Source organism: Panthera leo, chromosome F3 (genome assembly GCF_018350215.1).
Source record: "Panthera leo isolate Ple1 chromosome F3, P.leo_Ple1_pat1.1, whole genome shotgun sequence".
NCBI lineage: Eukaryota > Metazoa > Chordata > Mammalia > Carnivora > Felidae > Panthera > Panthera leo.
The window spans coordinates 29,859,248-29,886,048 of record NC_056696.1 but is presented as its reverse complement, the minus strand read 5'-3'; the positions used below and the strand labels follow the sequence as shown (position 1 = coordinate 29,886,048).

General features: G+C 43.4%; 1 protein-coding gene across 3 annotated transcripts in view; it reads left to right on the top strand.

Moving 5' to 3' along the window:
- The window catches only part of PROX1 (prospero homeobox 1), a 49,916-nt gene extending 26,393 nt beyond the window's left edge, over window positions 1–23,523 (top strand). For 2 of the 3 annotated variants that reach the window (XM_042925236.1, XM_042925237.1), the window contains one exon: window positions 20,165–23,523. In XM_042925236.1, the coding sequence (XP_042781170.1) occupies window positions 20,165–20,353 (189 nt within the window). In that variant the 3' untranslated portion in view covers window positions 20,354–23,523. The remainder of the gene's footprint in view (window positions 1–20,164) is intronic. The other variant, XM_042925239.1, reaches the window with a different exon arrangement.
- Window positions 23,524–26,801: the final 3,278 nt, after the last annotated feature.

Below are 26,801 nucleotides of genomic sequence, written 5' to 3'. Positions count from 1 at the left end.
GGCAGAGAGAGGGAGAAAGAGAGAGAATCCCAAGCAGGCTCCATCCTGATGTGGGGCTCGAACTCAGGAACCACAAGACCATGACCTGAGCTGAAATCAAGAGTCAGATGCTCAATCACCGAGCTACCCAGGCACCCCCATTTTCTAATTTTTAAACGGAGATGAAGCATGATAGAGGGACTTTGAAGTTTTGTCTACATTTAAAGGAATATTTTAACCCAACCGAGTATTAGCCGGTCAAGTACTAAAACAACTTATTGATTGCATTTTTAGATCTCTCAATCAGAGGTTTGTTAACAATAACAAAATAGCTAATGTTTATTGATGACGTCCTGAGCATCCTTCCAAATGTCTTACCAATATTAACTGATTTAACGTGAGCGGGAATAATGATAGAGATATTAATAGGAGAAAAAGTTTAGTGTGCCCAACGCTCTATACTGTTTATAAAGTAATTCTAAACTAGTGGGAACCGGTAGAGGCAGGGAGAGAGCGGGGTGAGGGAGAAGGAGGCTGATGCCTTCCCTCCTTCGCTGGGACTTTCTCCCTCCTTCTTTCTCTTCTGCTGCTTGTCTTTTTTCAGCTCTCTGCTCCGGCTGTGTCATAAGCTGGCTGGTGCCACCCCTGTGACTGCTAGGCACCCTCCCCCTCCCGCCCCTGCTGCTCCTGGCTCTCAAGGCCAGAGTGGTTGCTGACCCCTGGCCTACAGGAAAATGAAGCAGATGGGGAAGGTTTATCACTCGCAAGGAGGGAGGAGTGGCTTGAATCTCTCTCCTCCTCTAGACCCTGCGTTTCCTGGCCTTTATGAGTCAGGGCCTTCTAAGTGACAGGAGAGCTTGCTCTGCCTTTTGTATCAGTTTACACAATGGCCAAGATTCTTGGCACAGCGCTCAGGCTCAGTGTGGTGAGAGCTTGAGAAGACCCAGGGGAAGCGGGAGAAGGCACTGCAGGGGGAGGGGCACCAACGCCGCGGTCGGTTGGCTTGCACCGAAGGAAGGAAAGAAAGTTGGCCACCTCACACGGGGCGGGGCACCTCGCTGCTGAAGGTGAGTTTGCGAAGGTGTGCAGGAGAGGGGGGTTTAATTACAGGCTGCTTGTTTCACTCCTACTTCTCACGTTTAATGAGATTGGCAACAATAAATTTGTCTTTCCAGGTGTTATGGGATGTATTTCCATGCTCCATTCACACTTTGCTTTGAAGAGGTTCCAACATTTTTTTTTTTTTTTATGGGGAGGGATAGGAGGGTTGGGATTCCTTCCCAGTTTTTAAATCGTGCTGATACTTCTGACTTGAGGGGCATACGAGTTGGATTTTATCACTCTTTTGTTGCCCTCCCCACCGTGGCAGGAAGGAAGGTAGTGATGGCTGTCAGTCTCCAAGGCTGCACTGAGCGCTGTCTGTCCTTCTCCAGTACCAGAGGGGTAGCTCTTCCCCCTCAGCGGGCAGCCAGCATCCTTCACGGGCCTCCTGGTGGTAGCCACTGGTCTGTGGGCAGGGTGCACGTGCCTGCGACACTGACTGGCCTCCATTGCCTTCACTGAAGACCCAGGTTTGGGGATGGAAGGCCTAGAAATAAACAGAACAGGGAGCCTGATTCGCTGATTAGCGGGCTTGTATGTACCGTATCCCAAGACGCTGATGTCCCATCCCAAGACACTGATGTCTATGTCGATGCTCCATCATAGACCCTGTGCTTCGACTTCTTTCTGGGTGTCCCGTGACAGGCAAGAAGGGTGCTTCCGCAGACCCAACTTGTGGGTTGCCTCGCCTTCCGCTTTGAAAGAGAAAATTAAGAAGCCGCACCCCTCGCCTCCACCCCTACCCCCAGGCACACACACTCGGAAATACACGTGCTGAATACACCGTCCCCACCCTGCCTGCCCGGTGCCCAACCCTCCCGCTGCCCGCACCGCGCACATTGAGGAAGATTTAATGTGTTTGGAAATCTCTCGTTCACGTCGTCATCTCTTTAAAGAAAAATGAGGACAGGTGGATTTAGGAAGCGCTTCCCTCCGCTCCAAATAGATACTTAAATATGAGTGATCGCTTGGAAAACTGGCACATGAGTGAAAACCTTTTACTGCCGTTGCAGTCTTTTGGCCCCAGAGCCGCTGAGCCGTTTGAATGATCACATGACACACGCCCTTGGTGGGTGGCGAGGAGGGAAAGAGACTCTTAGCACTTCTTCCCCTGCCAGTCCCGCCACTGACAAGCCAAATTGATCTGTTAAGAGACTAAATGAATGTTCTCTAAATATACGTACACACACGGCTGTCTGGGAGCATATTCCTGTGCGAAGTGATGGCCTGAAGGGTGAAGGAGAGAGTGGTAAAGACGCCCGGCTTCAAGGTGGGCTTGAAGGGTTGGGGGGTAGGGCAGAGGCGGAATTGTGTGCGGACCAGAGCTTCAGTTTTGCACCGTGTGTCCTTTCGGGATTCAAGGTGTTGATCAGTATAATGAAGCGGGCCCATTGATTTATCATCTGTTTGGTAATGTCATTGCATTTTTAGCTCCCTGTGTCTTTTTTGTCATTGGGTTACATTCAAGCCCAGTAAGATCAGCTTTAAAACCTCCTTACTCAACAGCTTTATTAGTTATAGCATTCCATGACCTTTCTCAACATTCTTAAAGAAAAAGATACAGTGTAACGTCGCTTTACTTTGCTTATTGTCCTTTGTTGGGGTGAACAAAGCATTTTCTACAGTGGCGATAGCACATAATTATACAGCTTTCAATGGCAGTGTCTTGGCACATATCAAAGTTCAGAGGAGCCTTTAGAAAAAAAAAATGTTTTGTGGCAGCCTAGGGAGGGTCTCATCTTTCCTTCAGAAAATAGTTCAAGGCTCTTCTGTCAAGCTTCCCTACTTAGAACTTTTTCTCCTCCTGCTTCATAAAGTTTAAAGCGGATTCAGTGGAGTTCTATGATCTATTTCCTTTGAAAGATTGTTCCTCAGCACAGAGAGGCCTTTTGACTTCAAGAGTTCACAGATTCATGTCTTTAGGTATCATATGTCTGACCTTACCAGTTACTCCATTTAATGTCGGAGAAAAAGCCTCAACCCTTTGTGTTTGTCTGTTTTGCCTCTGTGAAATGATTTGGTGAAAAGACCATCCTTTTTAACACACCACTGAGAGGCCGTTTCTGCTGCAACATACCCTGTGGCTTTTCTCTCTTTAAAAAAAAAAAAAAATTGTCCTTGTGTTTTGTGTATGGATGAGTTCACAGTGAGAATAGAATTATACAAGGGCAGACGCACACACAAAAAAAAATCTTTTGCTTTCCTCCCTCCCCGCCACCCCCCCCCATGATCTATTGGCTCTCTTGGTGGCTGTACCCCAACAGGAGAAGCCATTTAGCAAACACAGAGGTGGCAGGCGCGTTACGGAGATGGCAGTGCGTTTTCCCTTGCTTCGACCTACCCCTAAGGCCTTCATAATTAATTGTCCTTCAGAGATGAGGGAAGTTCAGAGACAGTGTGTGGAGGGATGGCTATTGTCTGACATTCACTCCTCCTTGCCTCTGCTCTTTTTCTTCGTCCCACAAAGGGTTATCAATAGGAGAAAAGAAGCAAGTTCTCTGCAGAGAGCAAGCGGCCGGTCGTGGTCGGATCTTTCGGTGGGATGTTAGCATTGTGTTGGGCCCATCCTGAATGAAACGTCTGAAGAAGTTCTAACAGCCTTTTGGAAATGAGCCTGTTTATTTCGTCGAGATTAAACAGACTCATTGAGCAGCCCAAAGCGCGTTCGAAAGTTGGTGATCCCTTTTCACACGGCAGAGAGTGTTTTAAATCAAATTTCCTCATCTTCCTCCCACTGCCCGGATTTTATTTCACTGTAATTGTTTGGTTCTCTTTGCAGCCGTAGGGCAGAAAATGTAGTGCTCGTTCGCTCATCCCTCTTAAGTCTCTCCGTGTAAATTTGCCAGCATCAGGTATTTTCGCAAACATTCTTTTCGGGGAAGCGTAGGACTTTGGTTCTTGAAAGTAGATAATTCTGGTTCAAAACTATTGTATCACCTTCAGTGACTGCCTTAAGCCAGTCTTGGGTGCTCTTTGGTAACGTGCCATAAAACAAGCACAGTCTGTGTGCCCCCGCGCCCCCACCCCCGCCAATGCCTGCTTTTGGCTGAGACACAAAATAAAGATGCAACATGGAAACAGCCATCTGAGAAGTAAAGGCAAAGGAGGGCCATTAATGATTATTATACCTCTGTTCCTGCTAAATAGGGTGAAGCCAAGAAAAACAAATATAATTGTTCTTCCAAAGAGAGGTTGAATTGGCACATTAGAAAGCTTTCAGATCACCTCACGGTAGTGTTCACAGTGATGTCGAGGCTGAAGGGAACCATCTCGAAAGGAAATCTCTGTGTCTCGCAGAGCGGTTTGTCGTGGAGGAAGGGACCCGTAAGGAATCTGCCCCCGTGGCTCCTTGAACAACTTTCAGCACGGACCTTTGGGTATTTAAAGAGAACCTGTGTATGGAAGTTGACACAACTAATATAGTCATACCAAAAAGGGGGTCATAAAAAATTAAAGTTATTCTTATGAATCTTTCATCAGAGGCAGTGAAAAGGGACACGAGTGTCGTCTAAGTCCTTTGTGCTGCGAGCTCTTCTTCCGGGCTCTGGGCTATTGTTCAAGCAGCTCCTCAAACAGACTTTCACTTTCAAACTGACAAAAGTCACTTAAAAGCTAGACAGCTGTACTAACACACCCACCTTAGCGAGCGGGAGCCACAGGCAGGTGCCGGGCCCTCTGAAGAGACCTCATTTCAAATGGGCGGGGGCCGCTTCCTCCTGCCTGCGAGGTGCTCTCGCGCTCACGCCGAGGGGGACCCTCCGCTGCGGGTTTGTGTCCCCCACCTCAGGCTCCCCCGCGTTTCTCTTGCCTTTTCTTGACAGCATAAAAACATGGCCGTCCGTGATAATACCGTACCTCAGGTGGTATGGCCAGGGTCAGGTTCTCGAAAGTGAGAGCACAGAACTTGGCACAAGACAGAGGGAGTTGGCCTCAGAACTCTCTCCTTCCGTTCCCCCCGCCCCTTCTGCTTCCCTTTATTCAGCCCTTTTCCACCAGTCTAACACTCTCTTCAGCTTTTCAGCTGTCTGCTGCCCCGTCAGGAGTAACTTGGGTTGCACGGGAAACACCCACCAATGGTGGGGCCGAGCCCGACCTCAGGACTTGAGAGACAGCTAGAGACGGAGAGGTGGGTAACTGCTTGCGTCCCCGGCCTCAGGGCAGCAGCCGCCGTGGGCCATGGCGCGTCCTCCCTGTGTGTGTATTACAGGCCCCCCCCCCTCCCCTGTCACCTTGTGTACAGTCTGGTCTGTGACACTGATGGTGATTATGTCCTTATTTTGCTCTGGGGGCCCCGGCACATGTGCAGAGCCCCAGCACATCTTCTTTGTCGTGCTGGCAAGCGTCCCACACCACAAATGCTTCATTAGCCCTGCTGCTGGCCTCCTTGCCAGACGCGAGTGCCCAAATCCAGGCTTCTTTCTGCTCCGTTCTTTTGTGTAGCTGATGATCATGTATTCATCTTCCCGGTTCTTCCCCATTTTCCTCGACTTCTGAACTCCAGATGTCCCAGCTTTCTTGCCCAAATCATTCTGCAGGCTACAACGAGAAACGGGGTGACTCTACCCCTTAACCCGTCCCCGCCCCTTGCCACCTTCCTACTTTTCCGTTCCCCAAGTGAACAGTGACTTGGAATGGCTCCCCAACGTGAGGACTCACATTTTCAAACTTGGAATTTGAATAGATGCCTAGGGACAGTCCCCACTTTGTGACGGTAGGTAGATAGGGTTGGGGTTAGGAGTTATTAGATATTGCTTATTGGACGAATGCCTTTCTCCTCCATCCCCACCCCTTTCCTCCCCTTGGTTCCTTCATTTGCCACATTTTATCAATTTTCAGAAAGCAGTCTAAAACGTGAGTACAGAAAAGGTTCTTCATGCTTCGCTGTGCATGTTACAGTTGTCTGAAGGTTCCCTTTCTCTGAATGGAATCTTCATCCCCTTTCTACCCCCTACCGAAGTCCCCTGCCTCCTTCCGTGGCCCTAACCTCCCCAGCCCCCAACAATGACCTATTATTAGATATTTAAAGTGATTAACACTTGGCTCTTTGGGAAAGGAGCTACAGCTTTTCTCTTAAGTTTTATTCTGTATGTTTCACAGAACCATGGCATTTGTTCAGGTGTGCGGGTTTTTCTATTAACTGCGGGAAATTTCAGAGTTCAATACCTTGGGCTGTGATAGGTGCTACATAATCGGGACGTTTAATTTCCCCTTAAGTTTGAATTCATTGGTCTGTGTTAGCATGCAATGAGTAGCTTCCCCAGGGGAGAGTTTCACCAGTTTTTATCCCCCCAACCACTGCAACAGAAGATGTTTTAATGTCTCTATCTTTGAGCAAAACATAGATTTTTTTGTTTGTTTTCAGGATTAAGTTCATATTTTTATGGGTATCACAGACACTAGGACAAAGACATTGGTGAGGAATAAAGAAAACTCCCTCCAAGGAATGAGTTGTCATATTGTACCAGGTCCGAAATCTTTCCAGTCACGGAGCCCCGTTCGGAATTTTAGGAATAACCTGTCTGGCAAAGGGAAGGGAAGAGAGGTGGTCGCATCAGGAGGCCACCCAGCCCCAGGCGGGAAGCCTGTGAGGAGGGGCTGGTACCTGTCATTGATGGAATCGTTTTCAAAAGACTCAGGATGTCCCTAGAACATTCCCAACCTTCCATTATTACCTCATTATGGTTTTATCACCCATAGGTTTATTTAAGCCTTTTTCAAACCTAACTGCATTCTCAGAGTATACCACTCCTCAGGATGATAATTCTCTAAATTTATTACCTGCTGTGAAAATTGTATCTTCTTTTTATGGCTCTGAAAGTCATTTTCCTGGAACTCCAAAGGGATAGCCCTTGTTACAATATCCTGGGATTTGTGAACAGAACTGTAGCCATATTCTCCATTTCCTTTCTGATTTTATAGACTTTGATCATTCCTCCCTCTTAATCTTCATCTGTCCAGATTAAGGGGCTCTAATCCTTTTTAAAAGTCTAATCTCATACAGTCCGTGGGCCACCCCTGATCATTTTAGCTGCCCTTCTGTAATGCGCTTCTGGCATGACTGTGTCTTCGTGAGGGACAGTGCAGTTACTGGCCAAGGGGACAGAATTCCAGCTGTGGGCCACCACACCACGCTTTGGTGATGATCTCTCTCACACACACCCAATGCGATTTGCTTTGATTGTCCCAAAAGTTTATCCTCGGAAGTTGGATTTCTTGCGTAGCTTCTCAGTTAGCACTTTTTGGTTAAAATGATCCCATGAGACCAATTTATGAGACGCTTGGCAAGAATTCTGGCAGATCTTAATGTGTCCACGGGACATATCCAGCCAGATGAAAAATGGGCAGATCCGCCCTACTGTCTGGATGTTTTCAGTGTTTTTGTTGATAAAGTATCAGAGTGTTTGATATCGGGAAGATATGGCCTTAGTCTTGGGTTTGAGCCTATAACAATGATAACTACAGCAAGAAAGCTCTGGTCTCTAAATTATTCTCAGGCAGGAAACAAAATGTTCACTTACAAGTAGGTGTTTTTTTTATATAAATAAAAGCATCACCTTGAAATCTGAAAAAGGAAATCCTTTGGGGAGTCTTTGCCATGTCCGTGGTCCTGAACTGATTATAATAGAGCAGAGCCTCACGAACAGCCTGCATCCTGGAACCGGTTCCTGGGATCAAAACCCAGCTCTGCCACTTTCTAGCACTGAAACCTTGGCAAATGTCTTACCCGCTCTCTGTGCCTCAGTCTCCTCATCTATAAAATGGGGGAAATGATAGCAAGTATCTCACCGAGTGGTCTTGAGAATTAAATGAATACGCACGAATATATTAGCCCAAAGTAAGTGCGTATAAGCATTTGCTTTTATTAATTCCCAGAGCCAAGTAAAAGTTACCTTGTTGCCGTTATCAGTAGCTCAACGGTTGCGCCATTTCCCGCTGACCCTAAATAGGCAAACAAACAAATGAGCGGAAGAGGGAGTTCTCATCAGAATTGGGACAAAGAGTCAATGCAAAACTGGTTTTAAAAAGAGAAAGTGATTCTTCCTGCCCCAAGTGTGGCTGTAAAGGTGACACCAGCCTGGCACAGCTCCAGGATTCTGGAGTCATGGGTTCTAGATGAGAAGAGCAGCGATGGGGTGATGGGGTCTGGGGGAGGGAACCCTGGATCGGAGGGTCTAGTTCTGGCAACACCTGTCTATTTTGGGCTCTACTCTGCTCACCTGTAAAGTGATACGATTAAACACGGAGCTTTGTTCTCTCTCTGAAGTTCTGTGATTCTAGAATAAAGACATTCTGCATTCTCTAAATAAATCCTGGGCATGATGCAAAGCTTTAAGCAGTGATTGCGGAGCCCCTAGGAATCCAGATGGTGTCCATGCGGGGCCACTTCCCCCCGTGTGGCTCTGCTGTGGCTTAATTATCTCAGCGAACATCTCTAGGGTGCCCATTTCAGTGTTCTCCCAAGGCCCTCTTCGCAGATCTAAATCTCAGCGGTGCCCTTGGAGACGTGGCAGCTCCCTCGCTGAGATTATAGGGACTAATTTTTTAAATTCATAAACATTTGTTGACTGAGTTGGCACTAGTCGTGAGACTTGCTGCTCACTTTATTCGTTGTGTCGGCTAGGGCAGCCAAGCAATGAGGACATTCGTCCTTGAGGCCCTCGTGCAAGTGGGTTTTCTGGGAGATGGTATAGAACAGGACAACTAAGGGATTGTCTGTGTACCTGTTCCCGTACGTCTTCCTGTATGCCCGCCATCGACCCAGACCGCTGGCACTTGTGATACGCATCAACCTCTGTTTAATCTACAACACCTCCCCTCAGACAACTACCTTCCTTCCTAGGCTCGGCTGGTAATTTTTGCAAAGGCACTACCACCTTTTCTTTTAGGGACGCCCAACATGGTGACAGTCTCCATCAGGAAAGTCTTTTCCACTGGGGTTTTGTGTGTGCTCATGTGTGTGGTTGACAGGTGGCAAATCTTCACACAAGTCATTTGGATAAGTGTTTTTTTTATCTTCCTCTGGTCGTAGTCCCCAACTTCTCTTTTTTTTGGGGGGGGAGGGCTACCATAACATTTTAAAGTGAAATCTGGTTGTACAAGTGACTTTTCATAAAAGGTGACAATAACGTTGACTGAGAACAAGTGTGGGGGTTTGAGTGGTTCTAACGGTCGAGAAATAACCAGAAGTAGGTAGAAGAAGATGAGAGGCTTTGGTTTCAAGGCCACTGCATTTCCTTTAACATACAGACGATTTTCCAAGATGTATCATTGAATGTGACCTGAAGGTACACAAGATCATTTTTATGTAGACTCCTGGAAGTGCCTTTCAGCAGGGCCAAGGCAAGGGCCAATCCCCGACACCACCCTAAAACTCCCCACCGTGAATGTCACCTCAAGCCCAGTGAGCCGTTGACATGGGTGGAGGGGGCTCCCAGGGGCCCCAGGGGCCATTCCGGAATCTGTTTCTCCCCTTCTCCAAACTATTTACCTTTCTTGAAAAGGGAATTTCAAAGCCATTCACAAGCCCTCAGGTTGCTTTGAAATACAGCTCATCCTTAGTTTTGCAAAGGGTAATTGTGGAGGAGAGACCAACAGGATACTCTAGAAGCACAAAATAGAATTTGTCTGACAGAACAAGGATGTTTTGGGCAAAACCAAAAGATGGGACTGGGGTGTTTAATCCCAGTCCTTTCTCAGAACAGCCCGGATATGATTTGGGACGCATCCTCTATTGTTAGCAGACTGAGAGGCTCTCCCAGGATCCGGTGTTCTTGGAAGCACTCTTGATGATCACCCACATCTCACAGTGCCTTTCCTGGTGCTCGCGGTGAGTGGTGCTGTTCTCATCGTCCTGCCTGAACTCTGCTTCCTAACAGTTTCTCCTTGGGCTCCTCCCTCACATGCTCCATCAGCAGGAATACAGGGCAACGCAGACCAGTTTCCATGTCAGCCTCGGCAAAGCTTAATTACGAAGATAAACCTGCCGTAGAAAACAATCACGTAATGCATTCTCGAACGAAACAGGAGTAACTGTGGATTATCTGTGCCCCAGCTTCCTTTTGTGCAATATTGGAGAGTTTATGTCTTGTTGTTTTTGGATAATCTCCCGTCCAAGAATGGCACCAAGCTTGGCCCTATTTATCTTACCACCTCACCCAGCAATTGTAGCAAAAGTTAAACTTTAAGCACTATCAGCCCGTCTTGAACTCAGATGCCAGTGGCACATAATTCATGGGGCTGCCTTGAAGGGAAGTTAGTTAACACTGCACGGTGACTGGTACGCTGCTTATTTTTGTGTTTTTTGTTTTGTTTTGTTTTTTTTAATCTAAGTATCGAGCTGATTCATTTGATGTGTTGTGAAGGAGGTACAGATCCCTCCGTCTCGTACGATTGAATATTTACTGGCAGGAAAGTTCCTCACGAGAAGCTCCCCATCAAGGCAGAGCAAGACTCAAGGCTTCCCGGTCCTTGACCATCTCTGGGCGTGGTTTAGCTCTGATCCCATAGACACGGGCAGCCGTCAGCGCATCTGCGGAATGGCGTGACTTTGCAGGTTGAATTTGGGTGAATCAATCCCAGCTACCCAGCGAGAACAAGGAGTGTGCTGATCCAGTGAGGCACACAGGATTAGTGAAGAATGAAGGCGCATTCAGGAGAAGGGTTAGCCCTCAAGTTTGGCTAAGAGCAGAGGTTGGCAGACTAGTGGCGGATGGGCCAGATCTGGCCCGCGGCCTGTCTTTTATGACTCCAAGCTCAGAATGGTTTTTATATTTTTAAAAAGTTGTAAACAAGAAGAAGAACGTGCAACGGAGACAGAATGTGGCCCACAAAGCTTATGTGTTTACTCTCTAGCCCTTTTCAGAGAAAGATTGCCAACGGCTGGCTCAGGTTGTTTCACTCTTTTGGAGAATATGGACTCTCTCCTAGTCCTGGGGTCCCCAAACCCTCTGATTCTTTGACGAAATAGTCTTGCTCGAGCTCTTACCTGAAGAGCCTGCCAGACGCATTATTCCAGCAGAAGGCTTCCAATTGTTGTTAAGGTCTAAGAGTCTTTTCATAGTGTCTGGGGGGTGCGGAGACTGGGGAAAGTATTAGACTTTAGTTTTTAATACTTTGCCCCTGATTTTCTTTTTGGCGAGTTTTATTCATTTGTTTGTTTTGTTTGTTAAAACGTGGAATCACTCTTTGAAACATGTGCAGAGTTTGGGAAGGAAGGAGAATTGACTCCGTCGCCAGAAATGACGTGACAATCATTGTGTTACCTGACATGTACATCACCAAGACTTCCAGGCCATTTTAATCATATTCGGTGAACCACATTTCGGCCCCTCAGAACAATTGTTGCCAGTGTCAAAGAGTTTCTTCTAAACTCTACCATAAGAGCTTATTATATAGTACCTCCTTTCCTTGGGATAGGGGAGAGATGGTTGTATTTATCTTGACATCTCTACGCATTACCGATGGAATGCTTACACCGTTTAAGAAGTACACACAAATCGTTAACAGGTAGACTAGATGTTAAGACATTCTTTTTTTTTTATCACCGGAAGTCACAACTGCTCAAAAGGCTCCATCCTAGCACATGCGTTGATAATCGTACGCTGTTTGTATCCGTACAGATGTCATCAACATCTTAAGGGTGTAGACATTTTATGGTGCATTCTGTATATTGTAAAGAGCACTTTGAAAAGAGAAAGACTCAAGTCAGGTGAGGAAACCAAGAAAAGACTCAGGGCATGCCTCTGTGCTTCCTTCAGGCTGCTGTCAGAGAGGTCCGCGTGAGGGTGATAGCCTGGAGTCGCCCCCCACTGCCCACGCTACAGACCAAAGCCCACGCATGATGCTTTTTCGTGGAGTTCCCTTGTCCACTCAAGGCGGGCCCTTAACCTCCCTCCTCGCAGTTTCCACGTGACTGTTCCTTCTTTTTATTGCATTCCCTCCAGTGGGCCATTTCTACCACGTGCCATCTTTTTTGCCCCTCCGCTGGCAGGTGTACAGACTGGTATGGCACTGGAGGATGGCAGGCGGTTTAACTTGGAAGTGTCCTGCCACAGGCTCAGTGTCCGTCCCTGCCGCAGTGACAGACGGAGAGACATGCTTTCCTTTTGCCACTTTTTCCGACGATCCCTGCCGCTCTTTCAGGCTGGCCTGGAGAAACCTGGGGGCCCTGGTGTCCATCCCCACCCCCACCCCTCGCGCATTAACATGACATTGCATGGCGAGCACAGAACTGGAGCGGCTCCCACCAGCTGAAACCTCTGATCCCAAACCCACCAGAGAGTTTGGCTTTTGGATTTTGGCAAGAAGGCCTGTTGCCCATCAGGTCAGCATGAATAAAGATTTCTTTCTTCCTTTCTTTTTTAAAGTCAAGCACCAACTGACACTGCCCCCAAAGCTCCCTTTCTCAAGACAGTTTAACCCTTTCTCCCAAGTACAATTTTTTGTGTTCAGAACGCATGGGATTTTGTTTTACTTTTTGCCTGGGAGACAACCAAGAAATCTACTGTCCATAAAATCGGAAAGCCACATCAATTCTAAGCCATCTTATCATTTTTAAAGTATGTTTGTCCAGCTTTGCAGTAGGAACAAGCAGACTGTTTGAAGGCCACATACTTTTCAAACCTTGGTTGCAACACGTTTGCCCCGTTTTGAAACTGTCTTTATCTAGCCGAGAAAACGAAAATCTATTTGACAAAGTGGCACTCTGGCCAGTTTATCTTGCAATATGGCTTTAGCTCACTGAGTCTATTGATTTCCTTAAATTAATGTTTACAGAATGCTACTGAATTTTGCTCAACAGAACATTGTTCTTTTGAAGGTTTGTAAAAAAAAAAAAATATGATACAGACTGTTATTGCTATGTGTTCCTTTGCTTAGAGGAAACATGGGGGGGTGTTTTTGTTTTATTGTTTTTTGGGGTTTTTTTTTTAAGGACAGCCTTGAACTATAGCCACTTCCTATAAGCATTTACTCTTCACATATTTAAGTAGCAAAACATGTTACTAGGAAGTGATCCCACTCATAGGCCTAAAACTGCATGATCACGCTGATCCAATCCTGTAAGTTCCCTGAAAGATGAACGCCACTTGGAACATCAGAGTGAAAGAGACTTTAGTCTGAAGCCTGGTTGCTGCCATAGAACCTTCCTTTGCCTCATCAGGTATAACCCAGCAGACGTAGGCAAGTGGCTTCTCGACCAGTGCTCCCCAGATAACGCCAGGCCTTCCAAACATAGGTGTGAGCAACCTCGTAAAATTTAAACACCGCGTAGCCATTTGGTGGGAACTCTAAATACGACACCTTGTTCTTTGACCGTGGTGCTCAGTGATTAATTAAGGTACAAAACCTAATCTCTAGAGACGATTTAAAACCTGGCCTTCCCAGGGAAGCACCCAGGGCCCCGCAGCTCCTGATAGGGACTCAAGTCACAATCGTGACATGACTGGAATAAAACTTAGGAAATGCAGAGCAACTTTGTCAACTTGTTGACTCGGCCAGTAAAATTACTCAAGCAAACATCCTCAAGGCATCTTTCAAAACACTGCTTTGCGCACATTTATTAATCACAGTGGAACTCTTCCCAGTTATTGGATTCTTCCTTAAAGGTTCGAAGCACCACCTTACATCTGGGTGGTACTTTATGCTCTCCAAAGCACATTCGTGTTTGCTTTCCTACCTAATGCTTCCCCACCATGACAGGGCTTTGGGACACAATCCCACAATGCACCCTGGGCAGCATCCTGCACCCTGTCTTCCTTCGGGCCCAGTTAGTCCCCGGTCATACACACAGGATAAACGCGTGCACGACTGCAGGGGAGACCCTTAGTAACAGTGTCCTGTAACCACATTTTAAAGCTCCGGGTTTCCTCCTCTGCCTCTGACAGAAAAATTCAGTACGAACAAGACAGCGGAGAGGAGCAGCCATAACGTATCTGTTCTTGCCTTTTCATCTGGTAATCTCTGTGAGGAGTAACTAAAGCATCTGAGTTTATCCATTTAAGTCCACTCTGTCTGCAGTTTAAGTCCCCAGCTTGTGCCACTGCCGTCAGGAGCTATGTCTCTCCTTGATCAATATTTACTTAACAAACAGCGGGGATGGGAGAGTTTGTTTAGAGGAATCATGTGCACACCAGGGTGAATGAATGCTCGGGAAAGTACTTCAACTTTGTCTTCTTTCCTAGGGTCTGTGTGTGTGTGCACATGTGCGTGTGTGTGCAGAGACCCTTTCTCTTTGTAGCTTCTCCAAAGACACTTAGAAGTCATCTAGAAAATGCCTCGCTGTGTATGATTAGTGTATTGTTTATACTATAAGAGAACTCATGATGTAAATCCCAGCCCGAAGTTCGATTTTCCTTTTGTGCTCCTACCCAGGTTAAACATTTTGGAAAGGCTCTTGGGATGAACTAGATACACAAGCATCTTCCTTTGACCCCTTTGATAAGTGGGAGGGAAGAAAATGCAGTTGGAAACAATGAAAGGGGTTTGACAAGGCAACTCTAACTATGTATTTCTGATGGCATTACTTTTTTTTTTTTTTTTAAGTTTTATACAAAGCCCAAGGAGAGAAGTGGCTCTCCAGATTTCCAAAGCTGCTTACCCAGCTTTTGGAATTAGATGTGTTTAACGCTAATAACAAGTATGAATACCGCGGTGTTCAAGTGTAGAGAGCACTATTCTTTCAACTTCACTGAAACAATTGCTTGAAGGCTCAAGTCAGTGTCTTCAATGCGGTTGACTTGGAGGCATCTGGGTCTAGTTTGAGGGGTTTTGTTTCTGTGCGGGTAGAGGCTGGGGGAGTTATTTATTTATTTGATTTTGTGAATTGGAGTTGTAAAGCCATCTGAAATATTCATGCAGAATTGTCTGAGAAGCCCGTTTCTGTTTTATTTACTGCACAGTAGAACAGCCACAGTGGATTAGTTCTACAATACCCGTAACAAAAGCCCAACAGCTGATGCATGTGATGTTAGGAGGTGACAAAACAGTTAAAGTATGCTGCTGGCTACAGGCAAGCAGTCAGCAGATGCAGACAAAAGGGTTTGTGACAAGAATAACTCTCTCTCCAAGGCGAGCAGTGAAGAGTATCCAAAATACCAGTACCCTTTTCTCCTTGACATTGTCTTCTTACAGTCAGCATTTTATTGCCCTTTTATAGTATTAAAAAAAAAAAAATGGAGGAGGAAGAAGAAAGAAAACCCACACACAAACTAATTCACCAAAATACTAGCCAGGATTTTACTTTTCCATCCCTTAAATACTCCTGCCCATGCATAGGTTTCCTTTTACATTTCCCAGTCAGAGTAAGTTTGGGAAAAAAAAAAAAAAAAAAAAACTAGTTTGAAAGATGATCTCCCTTGATAAGATTGTGATCTATTGATAACCTTGATAAGCCATTTGAGCCTTTGGTCATGGGGGAAGGGCTGGTGAGAGAGCACCATGCCTGGTTTGTTTTCTGTCCGTTTCAGCGCAGATCATCTCACTGCTGAAATTAGGCCAGTGGACCGATTTTTAAAGGGGATCAAGGATGGAGAGGCATCCGTGGGGAGCTGTGCGAGGGACCAGGCTCAGGTCCCCTGCAAAAGGCCAAGGGATGAGCTTGGGGATATTTCAGAGGTGTGAAAAATCAGCTTCTCTTGTCTCCAGAAAATAGGAGAGGCTGTCTTCTTTTTAACCTTTGTAATTCCCTTTCTATTCTCTGTGACATTCATTCAGCTGCCAAGAGCGTTTGGCAAGGTTTGGGCCAGCGAGCACACTTGCAGTGACCACTAACCTTGGTATGTCCTGACACTTATGATGAGTGTCTGCAGGACACAGAAGGCAGGCAGCCTGCTCTGTCAGGCTTTTATTATGTACTGCAGAGGCTAGGGACAGTCAGTTTAATAAAACAAATCATCCTTGAAGGTAAAGCAACTGGGAAGAGGAGGAGGAAGACAGGGGGAAAATGTGTCTTTGCCACTCACTCCGAGAAAGGAAAAAAAAAAAAAAACAACAACCACCACCCAGCAAAACAGCCGTTCACCCAACATACCGTGCGTACGCGTGAGTGCGTGCGCCTGTGTGCGCGTGTGCGCGCACGCGCAACCCGGGCACAGCTGGAGCAGGTTGGAAAACATCCTCCCGATTTCCCCATTTCATCAAAGCCCATAAGGCCCTTGTTTGCTCTGAGGAGACTCAAGTGCAAACAATTGTGATGAAATTGGTAGATGCTGGTAGCCAGCCCCCTTCAAATTTATAAGTGCCTTCAAGTACCTCCTCGCAATTATATTCTCCTCCAAATATCAAGGCAAGGAGAGGCAAGACCATTTGGGGTGAGGTTCCTATATTGGGATGCCTTTGTATCAGGCAAACTTTCCATTCTCCTCTCCTGAAGAACACTCGGCACCAGCAGCTCTCACAATAGCCTCGGAGTTGCAGCCAGAGTCTTTGGAAGCCTTTTGTTTTTCCCCTGTGGCATGTCCAAAGGCATGGCCTTCCCTCCCCCCTCCCAGCAGCCTGCATTGTCTTGCATTCCAGGGGCTTGATTGACTGTTACCACCTGATGCTGAGGAGAGACTCTGGGGTTCATTCTGCAGATTGTTGGGTTCTATTAAAAGAAACCTAGATAAGGGATTACTTGTCACTAAGGGATTTTCTGCAGATGTTTGTTAGTGATTGGAAATCCATTAGGTGTGAAGAGGTACAGAAAAATATGGCAACATCATTCTCCTAAGCCTGAATTCTAAGATAGTCCCCCCCAAGTCAGAAAGGACCCCCCTCTTACTCTGTTAAATGGAGCTGGGGAAAGTTTTGAAGCAGAAAGGTAAAGGTCTCTTCTCTCATGGGTGGTATTTCTACCTGTGGATGGAACTCCTTGACCACTCTCTCAAAAGATCAGTTGTTACTCATCAGTTTACCTCTCTGGAGCCACCAAAAAAGATTCATTGCTCTAGTATTAGAGGATTTCTCATTATCAACTGTTTTAAACCAGCCCAATCCGTCGTAGGAGTTATTGCTTCAAAGTAAGCACTAAATTAGCAAACCATTCCATTTGTTCCAAAAGTATTCATCCCTTCTCAAACATAAACTAATAACCCAAGTCTCCCCCTGGAAATCCTTTGTACCATTCACATTTATTTTGAAGTTACCAGCTCTTCGTGATTTTTCTCAGTCACAGATCCACAGCTTGTCAAGGTTTTGATGCCTCATCTAAATAGAAGTTACTGAAAAGGCATTAAGAAGGAGCCAGCATGGTTTAATGATAAGACACCTGGACATGTTATTTCACATGAGTCCCCTCTCATAATTTAGTCATCTTGTAGAGTCTCGTTTCTTTGTCTAGAAAATGAGTTTTGAGATCTAGTCCAACTCTTTAAATGCTATCTTTCTTCATCGTTATTTTAAAAATTCTTTTTTTTTTTAAATATTGAGGGAGAAGGTAAGTGTGATTCTAGAGTAATGTGGATTAAAGTGGAAGGCAAGTTCTCAATATGAAAGACTAAGCATTATGGGGGAGACAAAGAATAGAAACCATGGCTCTTTACCTAAAGATATCTTGTGATAAATTCATTACTTAAACACCACAAGGCGTAAATACAAAAGATGGGAGAGGACAGCCCAAGATGGCTACCAAAAGAAATGAATGTTTCAAACAAGATAAAACCCACTAAAAACCATTAACACGCATGGCGGATGATAACGATAGAGTGGAATCCACATGCCCCCCCAGAGAAGTTTCTTTGATTTGTTCTCAGGCAAACTCTAGAACTACGCTTCCCTCCCTCCTGTAGTGCTGATGCTGTTCTAGATGGATCTCTGTCCTCTGACGATCTCCAGCAATACCTCTGCTCCCTTGGCCCCCGGTGCCCCAGCCCTCCTGTGGGGCTCTTGGTGTGGAGGGGCTTCTGGCCTTCTCTGACTTCATCTGTAAAGGACATACCCACTGTCCTTTACAGCTCTCATGCTATGCTGAGTCTCCCAAGTGTTGGAGGAACATAGATCTTTGTCATGCCTCTGTTGCCAATGGCCGGGAAAACCACACTTCTTGAAATGTTTATTTTAATAAATGCCTATGATTATGTTTCTGTAGCATTTGGCTAACAGCTCCCAAACCAAGTAGTTAGAGTGTGTAGTTGTACTGCCTCGCTGTTCTCCAGCCAGATTCCCTCCCTCAGAAATGCCCATCTGATAAAATGTGAAGGATTATCTTTGAGGGAAGAGAGGAGAGTACTCCAAAAGGCTGCTTAATGACTTTTTATTTAGTGCAAGGTGAGTTGGAGAGCTAATCTCTCCTCCAGGCTCTTCCTGTTCCACAAATACAAATGTATCTTTGGGGGTTTTGGGGAGAAATCGCCAACGTTCTGTAGAAAATCCAGATGAATTCTCATCGGGGAATGGCCATTGGGTGTATGAGTTTGTACATCCATGGAGGATAGGGCGGTATTTGGATGATCTGGGGGAGCTATGTCCTGAGAAACTGGACAGTGTATATGTCTTTGGAAGGGGATACTCAAAATTTTCACTTTTTCCTAGACTCTGATAGACCCCAGATGGGGTCCCTTCTTTTTCTGGGGAATTACTCGTTTCCTTTACAGAAGACGAGTGACTGACCACTGGACTTCTTTGTCCAATTTTAAATGTATCAAACGGGGATGCCTGGTGATCATTTTAGTTATCTTTAATAGTTACTCTCATTTTAAAATGGTCTATTGTACAAATTGAGAAAAGGTGGGGAGGAAGAGATCATATATGTTCAACATGACACTACCTCCCTTGGACTTTGGTTAAGAGGCATACGTGAACTGAGATGAAAATCTTTCACTTCTTATGTATGTGTGGACAGACTTGTCCACACATACAACTACAGTGCATTTACTTCCTCATATATCTGCTCTTGCTATTAGATAAAACATTGCTAATGTATAAGTACCCCCACTAAAAGAAATCTACTGAGTGTCAGTGTGTACTTGGAAAATTATGAGTTCACCGAATGGTTCTGCAAATCCTTTATCTTGGTGTGGATGCTTTACCTTGAGTAACTGACAAAGAATACTAAGTACATCAATAGCTACCGTTTTCTTGGACAAGAGGTCAGACTATTAAATAAACAATTAAGAACACGGGCACACACACCCATGCACATTTCTATTAAGTTACTCTGGAAGAAAAGGATAAACAAATAGGGGTTCTGAAAAGAACATTTGGAGAATGTTTATCTTAGAGTATAAGGGCTTTGAAAAATTACCTTGATCTCTCTGAGCCTCAGTTTTCTCCACTGTAAAAAGAGGATAATGACACCTTATAGAGATGTTGGGAGAATTGAATGGCATCATTCACAGTCAGTACACAACACAGCGCCTGACACGTAACGAGCACCCCAAAAATGTTAGCTTTCGTTACTGTTATCAGCTGCATAAATCACTGTTGTGGGACAATTCTAATCTCAAAGGAAAGTACTTTCTGATGTAGAATTTTAGGAGTCACTAAAACTTTGTATTTGGAGATTCAGTGTTAGTGTCATTATCTCATTCCTTTCTGTATGCAGAGTACTTTGTGATGCATATTACTCTCGTATCCAATTTAGCAGGTGAGTCAATAACCCTCCACTTATGCAGGAAACAAATTCTAGGTTTTCTTCCTTTCCAGGGGGATTCGTTTCTATCAAAGGCCAATTATTTCTTACCCTGCTTTTGGGAACACGTTTTGTTTTCATAATGGGAATCAAAGAGAAATAGGATTGAAGTTCTGAAAGATTAGCTGGAAACTTGCACCTGGAATACACCTGTTTACGAAGTGCGTAAACAGGAACCCAACAGTGCGTGTCCCCTTTTCTCACCCAGATATTCAGAAGGGGACCCTAGTTTGTCAGTATGTCTGCGTGGATCCTTTGCACGAGTCCCTCTCTAAAACTTCGCAAAGCTGTCAACCCCACATTACAATGCTACTATATATAACAAATTTACATAAGAGAATAGAGGCCGGCCATTTTTAGCAAATGCAGGTGCCGTGTAAGCCCCTTCCTGAAAGAAAGAACTTAGCTCAGTTTCCTTTGAAGAACTGGAGACTTGAAACTGAAAACTTTATTAATGCCATTGTCTCCTTGTATCAGCAGGTTCCAGAGAGATTCCTGGAAGTTGCGCAGATCACATTACGAGAGTTTTTCAATGCCATTATCGCAGGCAAAGATGTTGATCCTTCCTGGAAGAAGGCCATATACAAGGTCATCTGCAAGCTGGATAGTGAAGTCCCCGAGATTTTCAAATCCCCGAACTGCCTACAAGAGCTGCTTCATGAGTAGAAATTTCAACAACTCTTTTCGAATGTATGAATAGTAGCAGTCCCCTTTGGATGTCCACGTTGTACGTCTCTAGATTTTGATTTCATATATATGTGTATGGGAGGCATGGATGTGTTATGAAATCAGCTGGTAATTCCCCCTTATCATCTTTCGCTCATTTCCTTTCGTTTTCCATCGCAAGGGGATGGTTATTTTTCCTTCTGTCTTTAGTTTACTTTTGCCCAAAGCCCTTAACATTTGGAGACTTAAAAATAGGGTTAATTTTCAGGGAAAAAGAATGTTGATGTGTGTAAAATCTATATTAGCAAGGAAAGGCATTTCAAAGGTGCCTCTGCTTGATTGATGGTTTATCGCAAATGGCAGTTGGTGGAGGGAGACCCGTGACACAGGACCGCTCTCCAAACGGTGGGGTGTCTCTTGTTTTTACTGCTAAGAAGGCCAGAAAACTCAACGAGACCACTACATAAACTTAAATATTTTGTTTGGTTGGAACTCCGTACGTAGCTTTTTATCACACGTTGAAAAACAATGCCAGCGGCAGGTAAACAGCTCACTTTTCAAAAGTTACCCCGAAAGGCCAAATTTCAAAAAGAAAAATAATCACTATCAAGCTTTTCCAAGGAAAAGTGGCAAAGAGCCCAAGCTAGGGCCAGTTTCTTACGGAGGCAAAGCAATTTTACACAAAACTGACTCTTTCATGATGAGACTAGGAATTTGTACATGGTGTTCAAATTACCTCTCTAAATTTTACAACAGGCTCTTCATCATCAGCGAGTATATATCATTCTTCATAGAGAAAAAAAACCCTAGAGCATCATTTTCTGTTGTCTTACTTCAGATATTAAGAGGCGCATACGTTTCAAATGTACTCTTTGCTCAACTTTGTTGATGTGCTTCGAAGGATTATAATTTCTGCTGAATATTTAACACGCTTTTCAAGAAAACACTATTTTCCGAATACCTTTCTGTAGTAAGGAATAAAGGACATCCCAAGTTGACCCGTACAATTCCTGCCTGCATTAGAACCTTGTTGGCTGACTTGATCTTCACCTCTGGAGAGGAGCACGTGTGAGAATGACCCATTTTCATATACAATTCCACAGTACCCTGATGGATATTCAGAGCGGTGACAGTCTAATTAAGTGTTTCTTCATTTTAGGTACAACATTTTAAAGCAACTGATAAAGTCTCTTCTAATTCAGAAGCTAGTACTGACCAAAATGTGCGAACAGTGTATGGATGGCATAGGAAGGTTTGGGGTTAACCCAAAAGACACAATTTCAGCATACATAAGAAAGCTAGCTGCTATTTCATGCTTTCTTCAATGGTTCTCCTCTTTTTCCTTTTTCTATTTTTTTCCAGTTTTTCAAAGGTGTACAGTGTCCCATGCTTGCTTTTAAAAAGTCGTATGGCATTCACGCTTGTTTTTTCAGATGGGTTTTGTGTACAGATGCAGTAAGAATTCCTTGTTCATCCTAACAGGCTTTTCTAAGCCCCCCTCCCCGCCCCCCCTCCGTAAGTCATTTGATACGCACTTAAAATGACACAGGAACAAACCTGGTATTTAGATTATAGAGAACACAAATACCATTTTTCCTTAATTTTTATAAAAACCACCTTTGACTTTGGAGAAACGCAGGTTGGCCCATGTGACTAACTAGCTGACCCAATCGCCGCAACTTAACATCATTTATAAATTCTGCTGATGGACAGGAATGTATGGAGGCAATTATTGTCAGCACAAAGCCTTAAAACCTGCTGACTTTAAATTAAACGGCACAGTCGTATGATGCCCCTGCATCATTCAGGAGGCTAACAGGCTCACACAGTGTGGACGGAGTGCAGCAACACAGGCAGGAGCGCCCCTGGCTTCACTCTGCACCCCACAGCCAAATGCATCATCCGACTCGTGTCCCCCTACATGACGCACACAGAGCCATCAGATCCAATTTGTTCTTGTTCCGGCTTTGCCTGGGGGTGGAAAAAAAAACGTGTTCGGATAATCATTACATTGGAATAAAATGCAAACCAAAAAAAAAAAAAAAAGAAAGAAAAGAAAAAATCGAATCGGCACAAAGTAGGGAAGCAATCTCAACTTGTGGTCACACTCTTTTGCCTTCCTTCATGTGAAAGAGTATGAATTCATTGTTCACGTCATTACACACCCGGGTCTTTGCTGTTCCATATAATCCGTATCAACATTGTGTGTTGCCATTTGCAAGGTAGAAGGCAAAACCGTAGTGTATTCACCTATGTAGACAGACTGCAAGTATCTTCTGATCTGGGGCAAATTCAGTATTGATTCCAGACTCATTTGGATCTTTAGTATTATTTTCCCCTGCCTTTCTAATTTAAATAGACAAATTAAGCAAAAGTGTGTGTTCACAACCAATGTTGATTGTGCTTATCTATGATAACATCCGCTCAATGTTCACTGAGGCGTAGAAATTATTTCAGAGTAGAAATTGCTTGAGGATAAACTCATCTCTTTGTTCTGAAAACAGAACTCGATCACTTTTGTTTTTAGGTGGTTTTTCCTCTTTTACGATCATAAAATCTTGTGCCTCCCAGTGCATTGGAAAGTGACAAAAGCCTGTCTCTCACAACTCCTATTTAACAATTTTGGGGTTTTTCTTTTCTGTTTTTGTTTTTGTTTGTTTGTTTGTTTTAAATCACCATCTTTCAAATCTCAGCTCAACTCTCACCAAGTGAAAAAAATTGGCTACTTGGGAGAAAGTTAACTTTCTACGAAGGTGGGAGGGTGAAGGATGAGGGACAGTTTACATAGGAAAAAAAGTCTAAAGTGCATGTTGAAATACCACATTTCCAGTTATTTTCTGCTAACCCGAAATTATTTTTGCATATACACTTGAGGTTATAGTCTGTGCCTAGACCTAAAATGCACCAGCGGGGGGATTTTTAAAAATCCTTCAAAAATACCAGTTTTTTCCCACAAGTACAATTGTTCTTGTGCCTTCTGTGGCTTTCGATTTCATCTTTTTTGACTTTATTTCCAATTACTACAGCTGCAATAAACACTAGATTTTTTTTCTGGCTGTTTGACATAACGTTGATAGCTATGCATATTTTGTGTCTTTTTAAAACAAAGCGGGAGAATACGTTTTTGAAGAAGAGAATTTTTAGAACAGTTTGATACCGCAAATTATTTTTTCTTCAATTGTTTGAGCAGCATCCGAGTTTTGAAAATTCTTGTAGAAGCCAATTTTTTGTAACTGTGGTGCAAATCTTGTGTTTTCTTAGCCTAATGAAAAGTAGTATAGAAGCAATATTTCATACCATGTGCTATATATGTGTGTGCGGGTGGGTAAACATAAACACATGCACACATATACACACATGTAAAAATATACATATATATATGCGTGTGAGGTGGAAAGCTTACCTTTTCCTATCTAGATTTAAGGACCTATTTTAGACATTTGTTACGTTTTGTGAAAAGAATGTTCTATTTGCAACAACAAAACATTTAATTCTTACTGTATCTCTGGCTGTTTAAGGAGGACGTTTCACATTAAATGGTAAAACCACTTGGAAGATGGTAGGATGTAGTAATTATTTAAGGAAACGTTCACCCACATATTCCTGAAGTTTGCTTTGTGCCTCCGAGTATTATTTAATTAAAGTGTTTTATGTTTGCAGAATCTTTGTTGCTGTGCTAGGGATGTGGGTGAATATCATTTTTAAAAATTGTAAAAAACAACAAAAAAAGCAAAACAAAAACACTAAAGCAAGAGGGGAACTTTTATAAAGCAATGTAAATATTTAACCTCATGGCTGTGGTTACGTAAGACATGAGATTTTAATAAATAACTACATTCTCACAACATCTGTTGAATTTATTAGGAACACTACAGTGACTGTATAGACAGTTGAAAGCATTCTTGAAAATCCTGCTCTCTACTTTTAAAAGATAACAGTCTCTTTCATCAGATGTCAAGGGCAAGGGTAATGCAGTTTCTGTAAATTTATGAAATTTCTTTTTATGTACATGAAAACAGTAAGTAACCCCCAACACACACACACACACACACACACACACACACACACACACACACAGGTTAATACTAAGTCAGAAAGCTAAAGATGTGGGGGCTTTAAAAATAGGCTGTCCCTCAGAAGCAATCATAAATTCATCAAAGAAAAAGTGGTTTACAGACTCCCTGAAAGCTGTACATGTGAGGACAGAGCAAAATCTCTTTGCCATGTATATTATAGAATATTCATTGGTGTGAATAGTACAAATGTTTCCTTCTGGTACAAAACTCTGTGTTTGCAAATTACAAGAAGCATTGTTTTCAAAAAGCTCCCCTTAAAAGAATGTAACTGATTTATATGAGTAAGCAGTTACTGTATTGCACTTAAATGTTATGTTGAAGGAAATGCAGTTTTGTTTTCTGTCGATCTGTTGGTTGTAAACCATCTTAAAAAACTAAAGCTAAAATGTTCATATTCAGAGCTGGGATCAAAACTGGCATTTAACCTTTGCATCTTCTTATAATTATCCTTCTAAGAATATAACAGGATCTGGAAGCCTCTGGACTTTGAGTCATTCAACTGAGCCCTCTCTCAAATCGGATACCCCCTAAAATGCACAAACGTGAGCGGAAAAGGCAAACAGACTGGCCCTCTTTTGTGAAAATGCATTCATTCTGTATTTTAAAAATATTTGAATCCTCTACGTGGGAGGAAAAGGCATTTTGAAATTGCATATTACCACTTCAAAATTAGAATTAGAACAACAACGTATTTGGGGTTGGTCTCAGAGCTACCTAGAAAAATCCAAGGTCATAGTTTCTCCCAATGTCGTCCCAGCCATTTTTCATATGTATATAGTATAAACCGTGACAAAACACTGCCTTTCTATTATTTAGCAATATGTTGTAAATAGCATTATTAAGCTCTTTTTTTTTTGTAATAAAGACCCTTTGATTTGAATATAGTACAATAACTGAACTGATAAAGTCAATTTTTGATTTTTTTTTTTTTAGCTAGAGGCAATTTCAATTGTGGATTTTTGTTGTTGTCTATTGTTCTGAAGACTTTGCATAATTTATTGGTTTAATTTATCCTAATTTATTTGATGAAGGTGTACAATTTTGTATTACCAAGGATGTACTGTAATATTAATTGATATGATAAAAAAAATGAGACTCCCTGTCCATATTAAAAAGAAAATAAAAAGGTGCAGTAGACAATTGATTTTAAAGTAAAAGTACAAAAATTTAGTTTGGCAGCTACTAAATTTTAAAACAGAAAAAAGTTGTTGGGGGGTGGGTGGGTAGGGGGTTTTACTTTGTGTGTTTTAAGCTTTTGTATACTCTCCAAACTTTTACCTTTTGCTTTGTACCACTTAAAGGATACAGTAGTCCAATTGCCTTGTGTGCCTTTCATCTTCTCTTAAACTGAATGTATGTGCAGTATATATGCAAGCTTGTGCAAAATAAAATATACATTACAAGCTCAGTGCCGTTTGATTTTTTTTTTTAATTTTTTAATGTTTTTTTTTTTTTTTTTTTTTTTGAGAGAGAGAGAGATTGACAGAGTGTGAGCAGGGGAGGGGCAGAGAGAGAGGGAGACGCAGAATCCGAACCAGGCTTCAGGCTCTGAGCTGTCAGCACAGAACCTGATGCGGGGCTCGAACCCACAAACCATGAGATCACGACCTGAGCCGAAGTCGGATGCTCAACCAACTGAGCCACCCAGGCACCCCTGATTTGGTTTTTAAACATGTGACATTTAACTTTTGGACCTGCGTCTCATTGGAGGACAACAGGCAAGTTGTGACTAATATCAATTATGGAGCTTTGCTTTTATTAAAATGCTTAATTACACAAGCCTCACATGAATGCACACGACTCCTAGCAATGATTTTTTGACTTGAGACTATTGTAGTAATTGATTAGATCTCTTTTTAAATCTATCTATTCTCACAGATTTAACTTTACTTAGCCCTCAAAATTTTTAAATGATAAAAGCTTTGGCTCAAAACAATGTTGGGAGCTCAATTTAATTCACCAACTGCAAATGTCTGACGATTCTCAGAACAAGGGGACATGTTCCCTAAAGTCAAAGAATGGCAAATATGTCACTGAAATAAGTGGAATGAGAGCTCGTATTGTTTCTACTCTGGTTGGACTCAGAACTAAGTACTAATGTAAATTTTCCAAAACCTTTCTAGAATGTTCCTTTAGACATGATGACTGGCAGCATATTTCATACTAAGAACACTGGTCTGTGGCTTTTGAAAATGTCCTTCATCTCTTTCGCTTTGGTTTAAAATCCTGTCTCTTTTATCCTTGAATCAGGAGCATGAAGAATTAGCAAAAATCCTTTACCTCCTCGAAACTGACTCTATTATACATCATTCACAGCTGCACCTCCCTTTCTGGCTTCCATATTACCGTAGACTGAGTCTTCTTAATCTCCG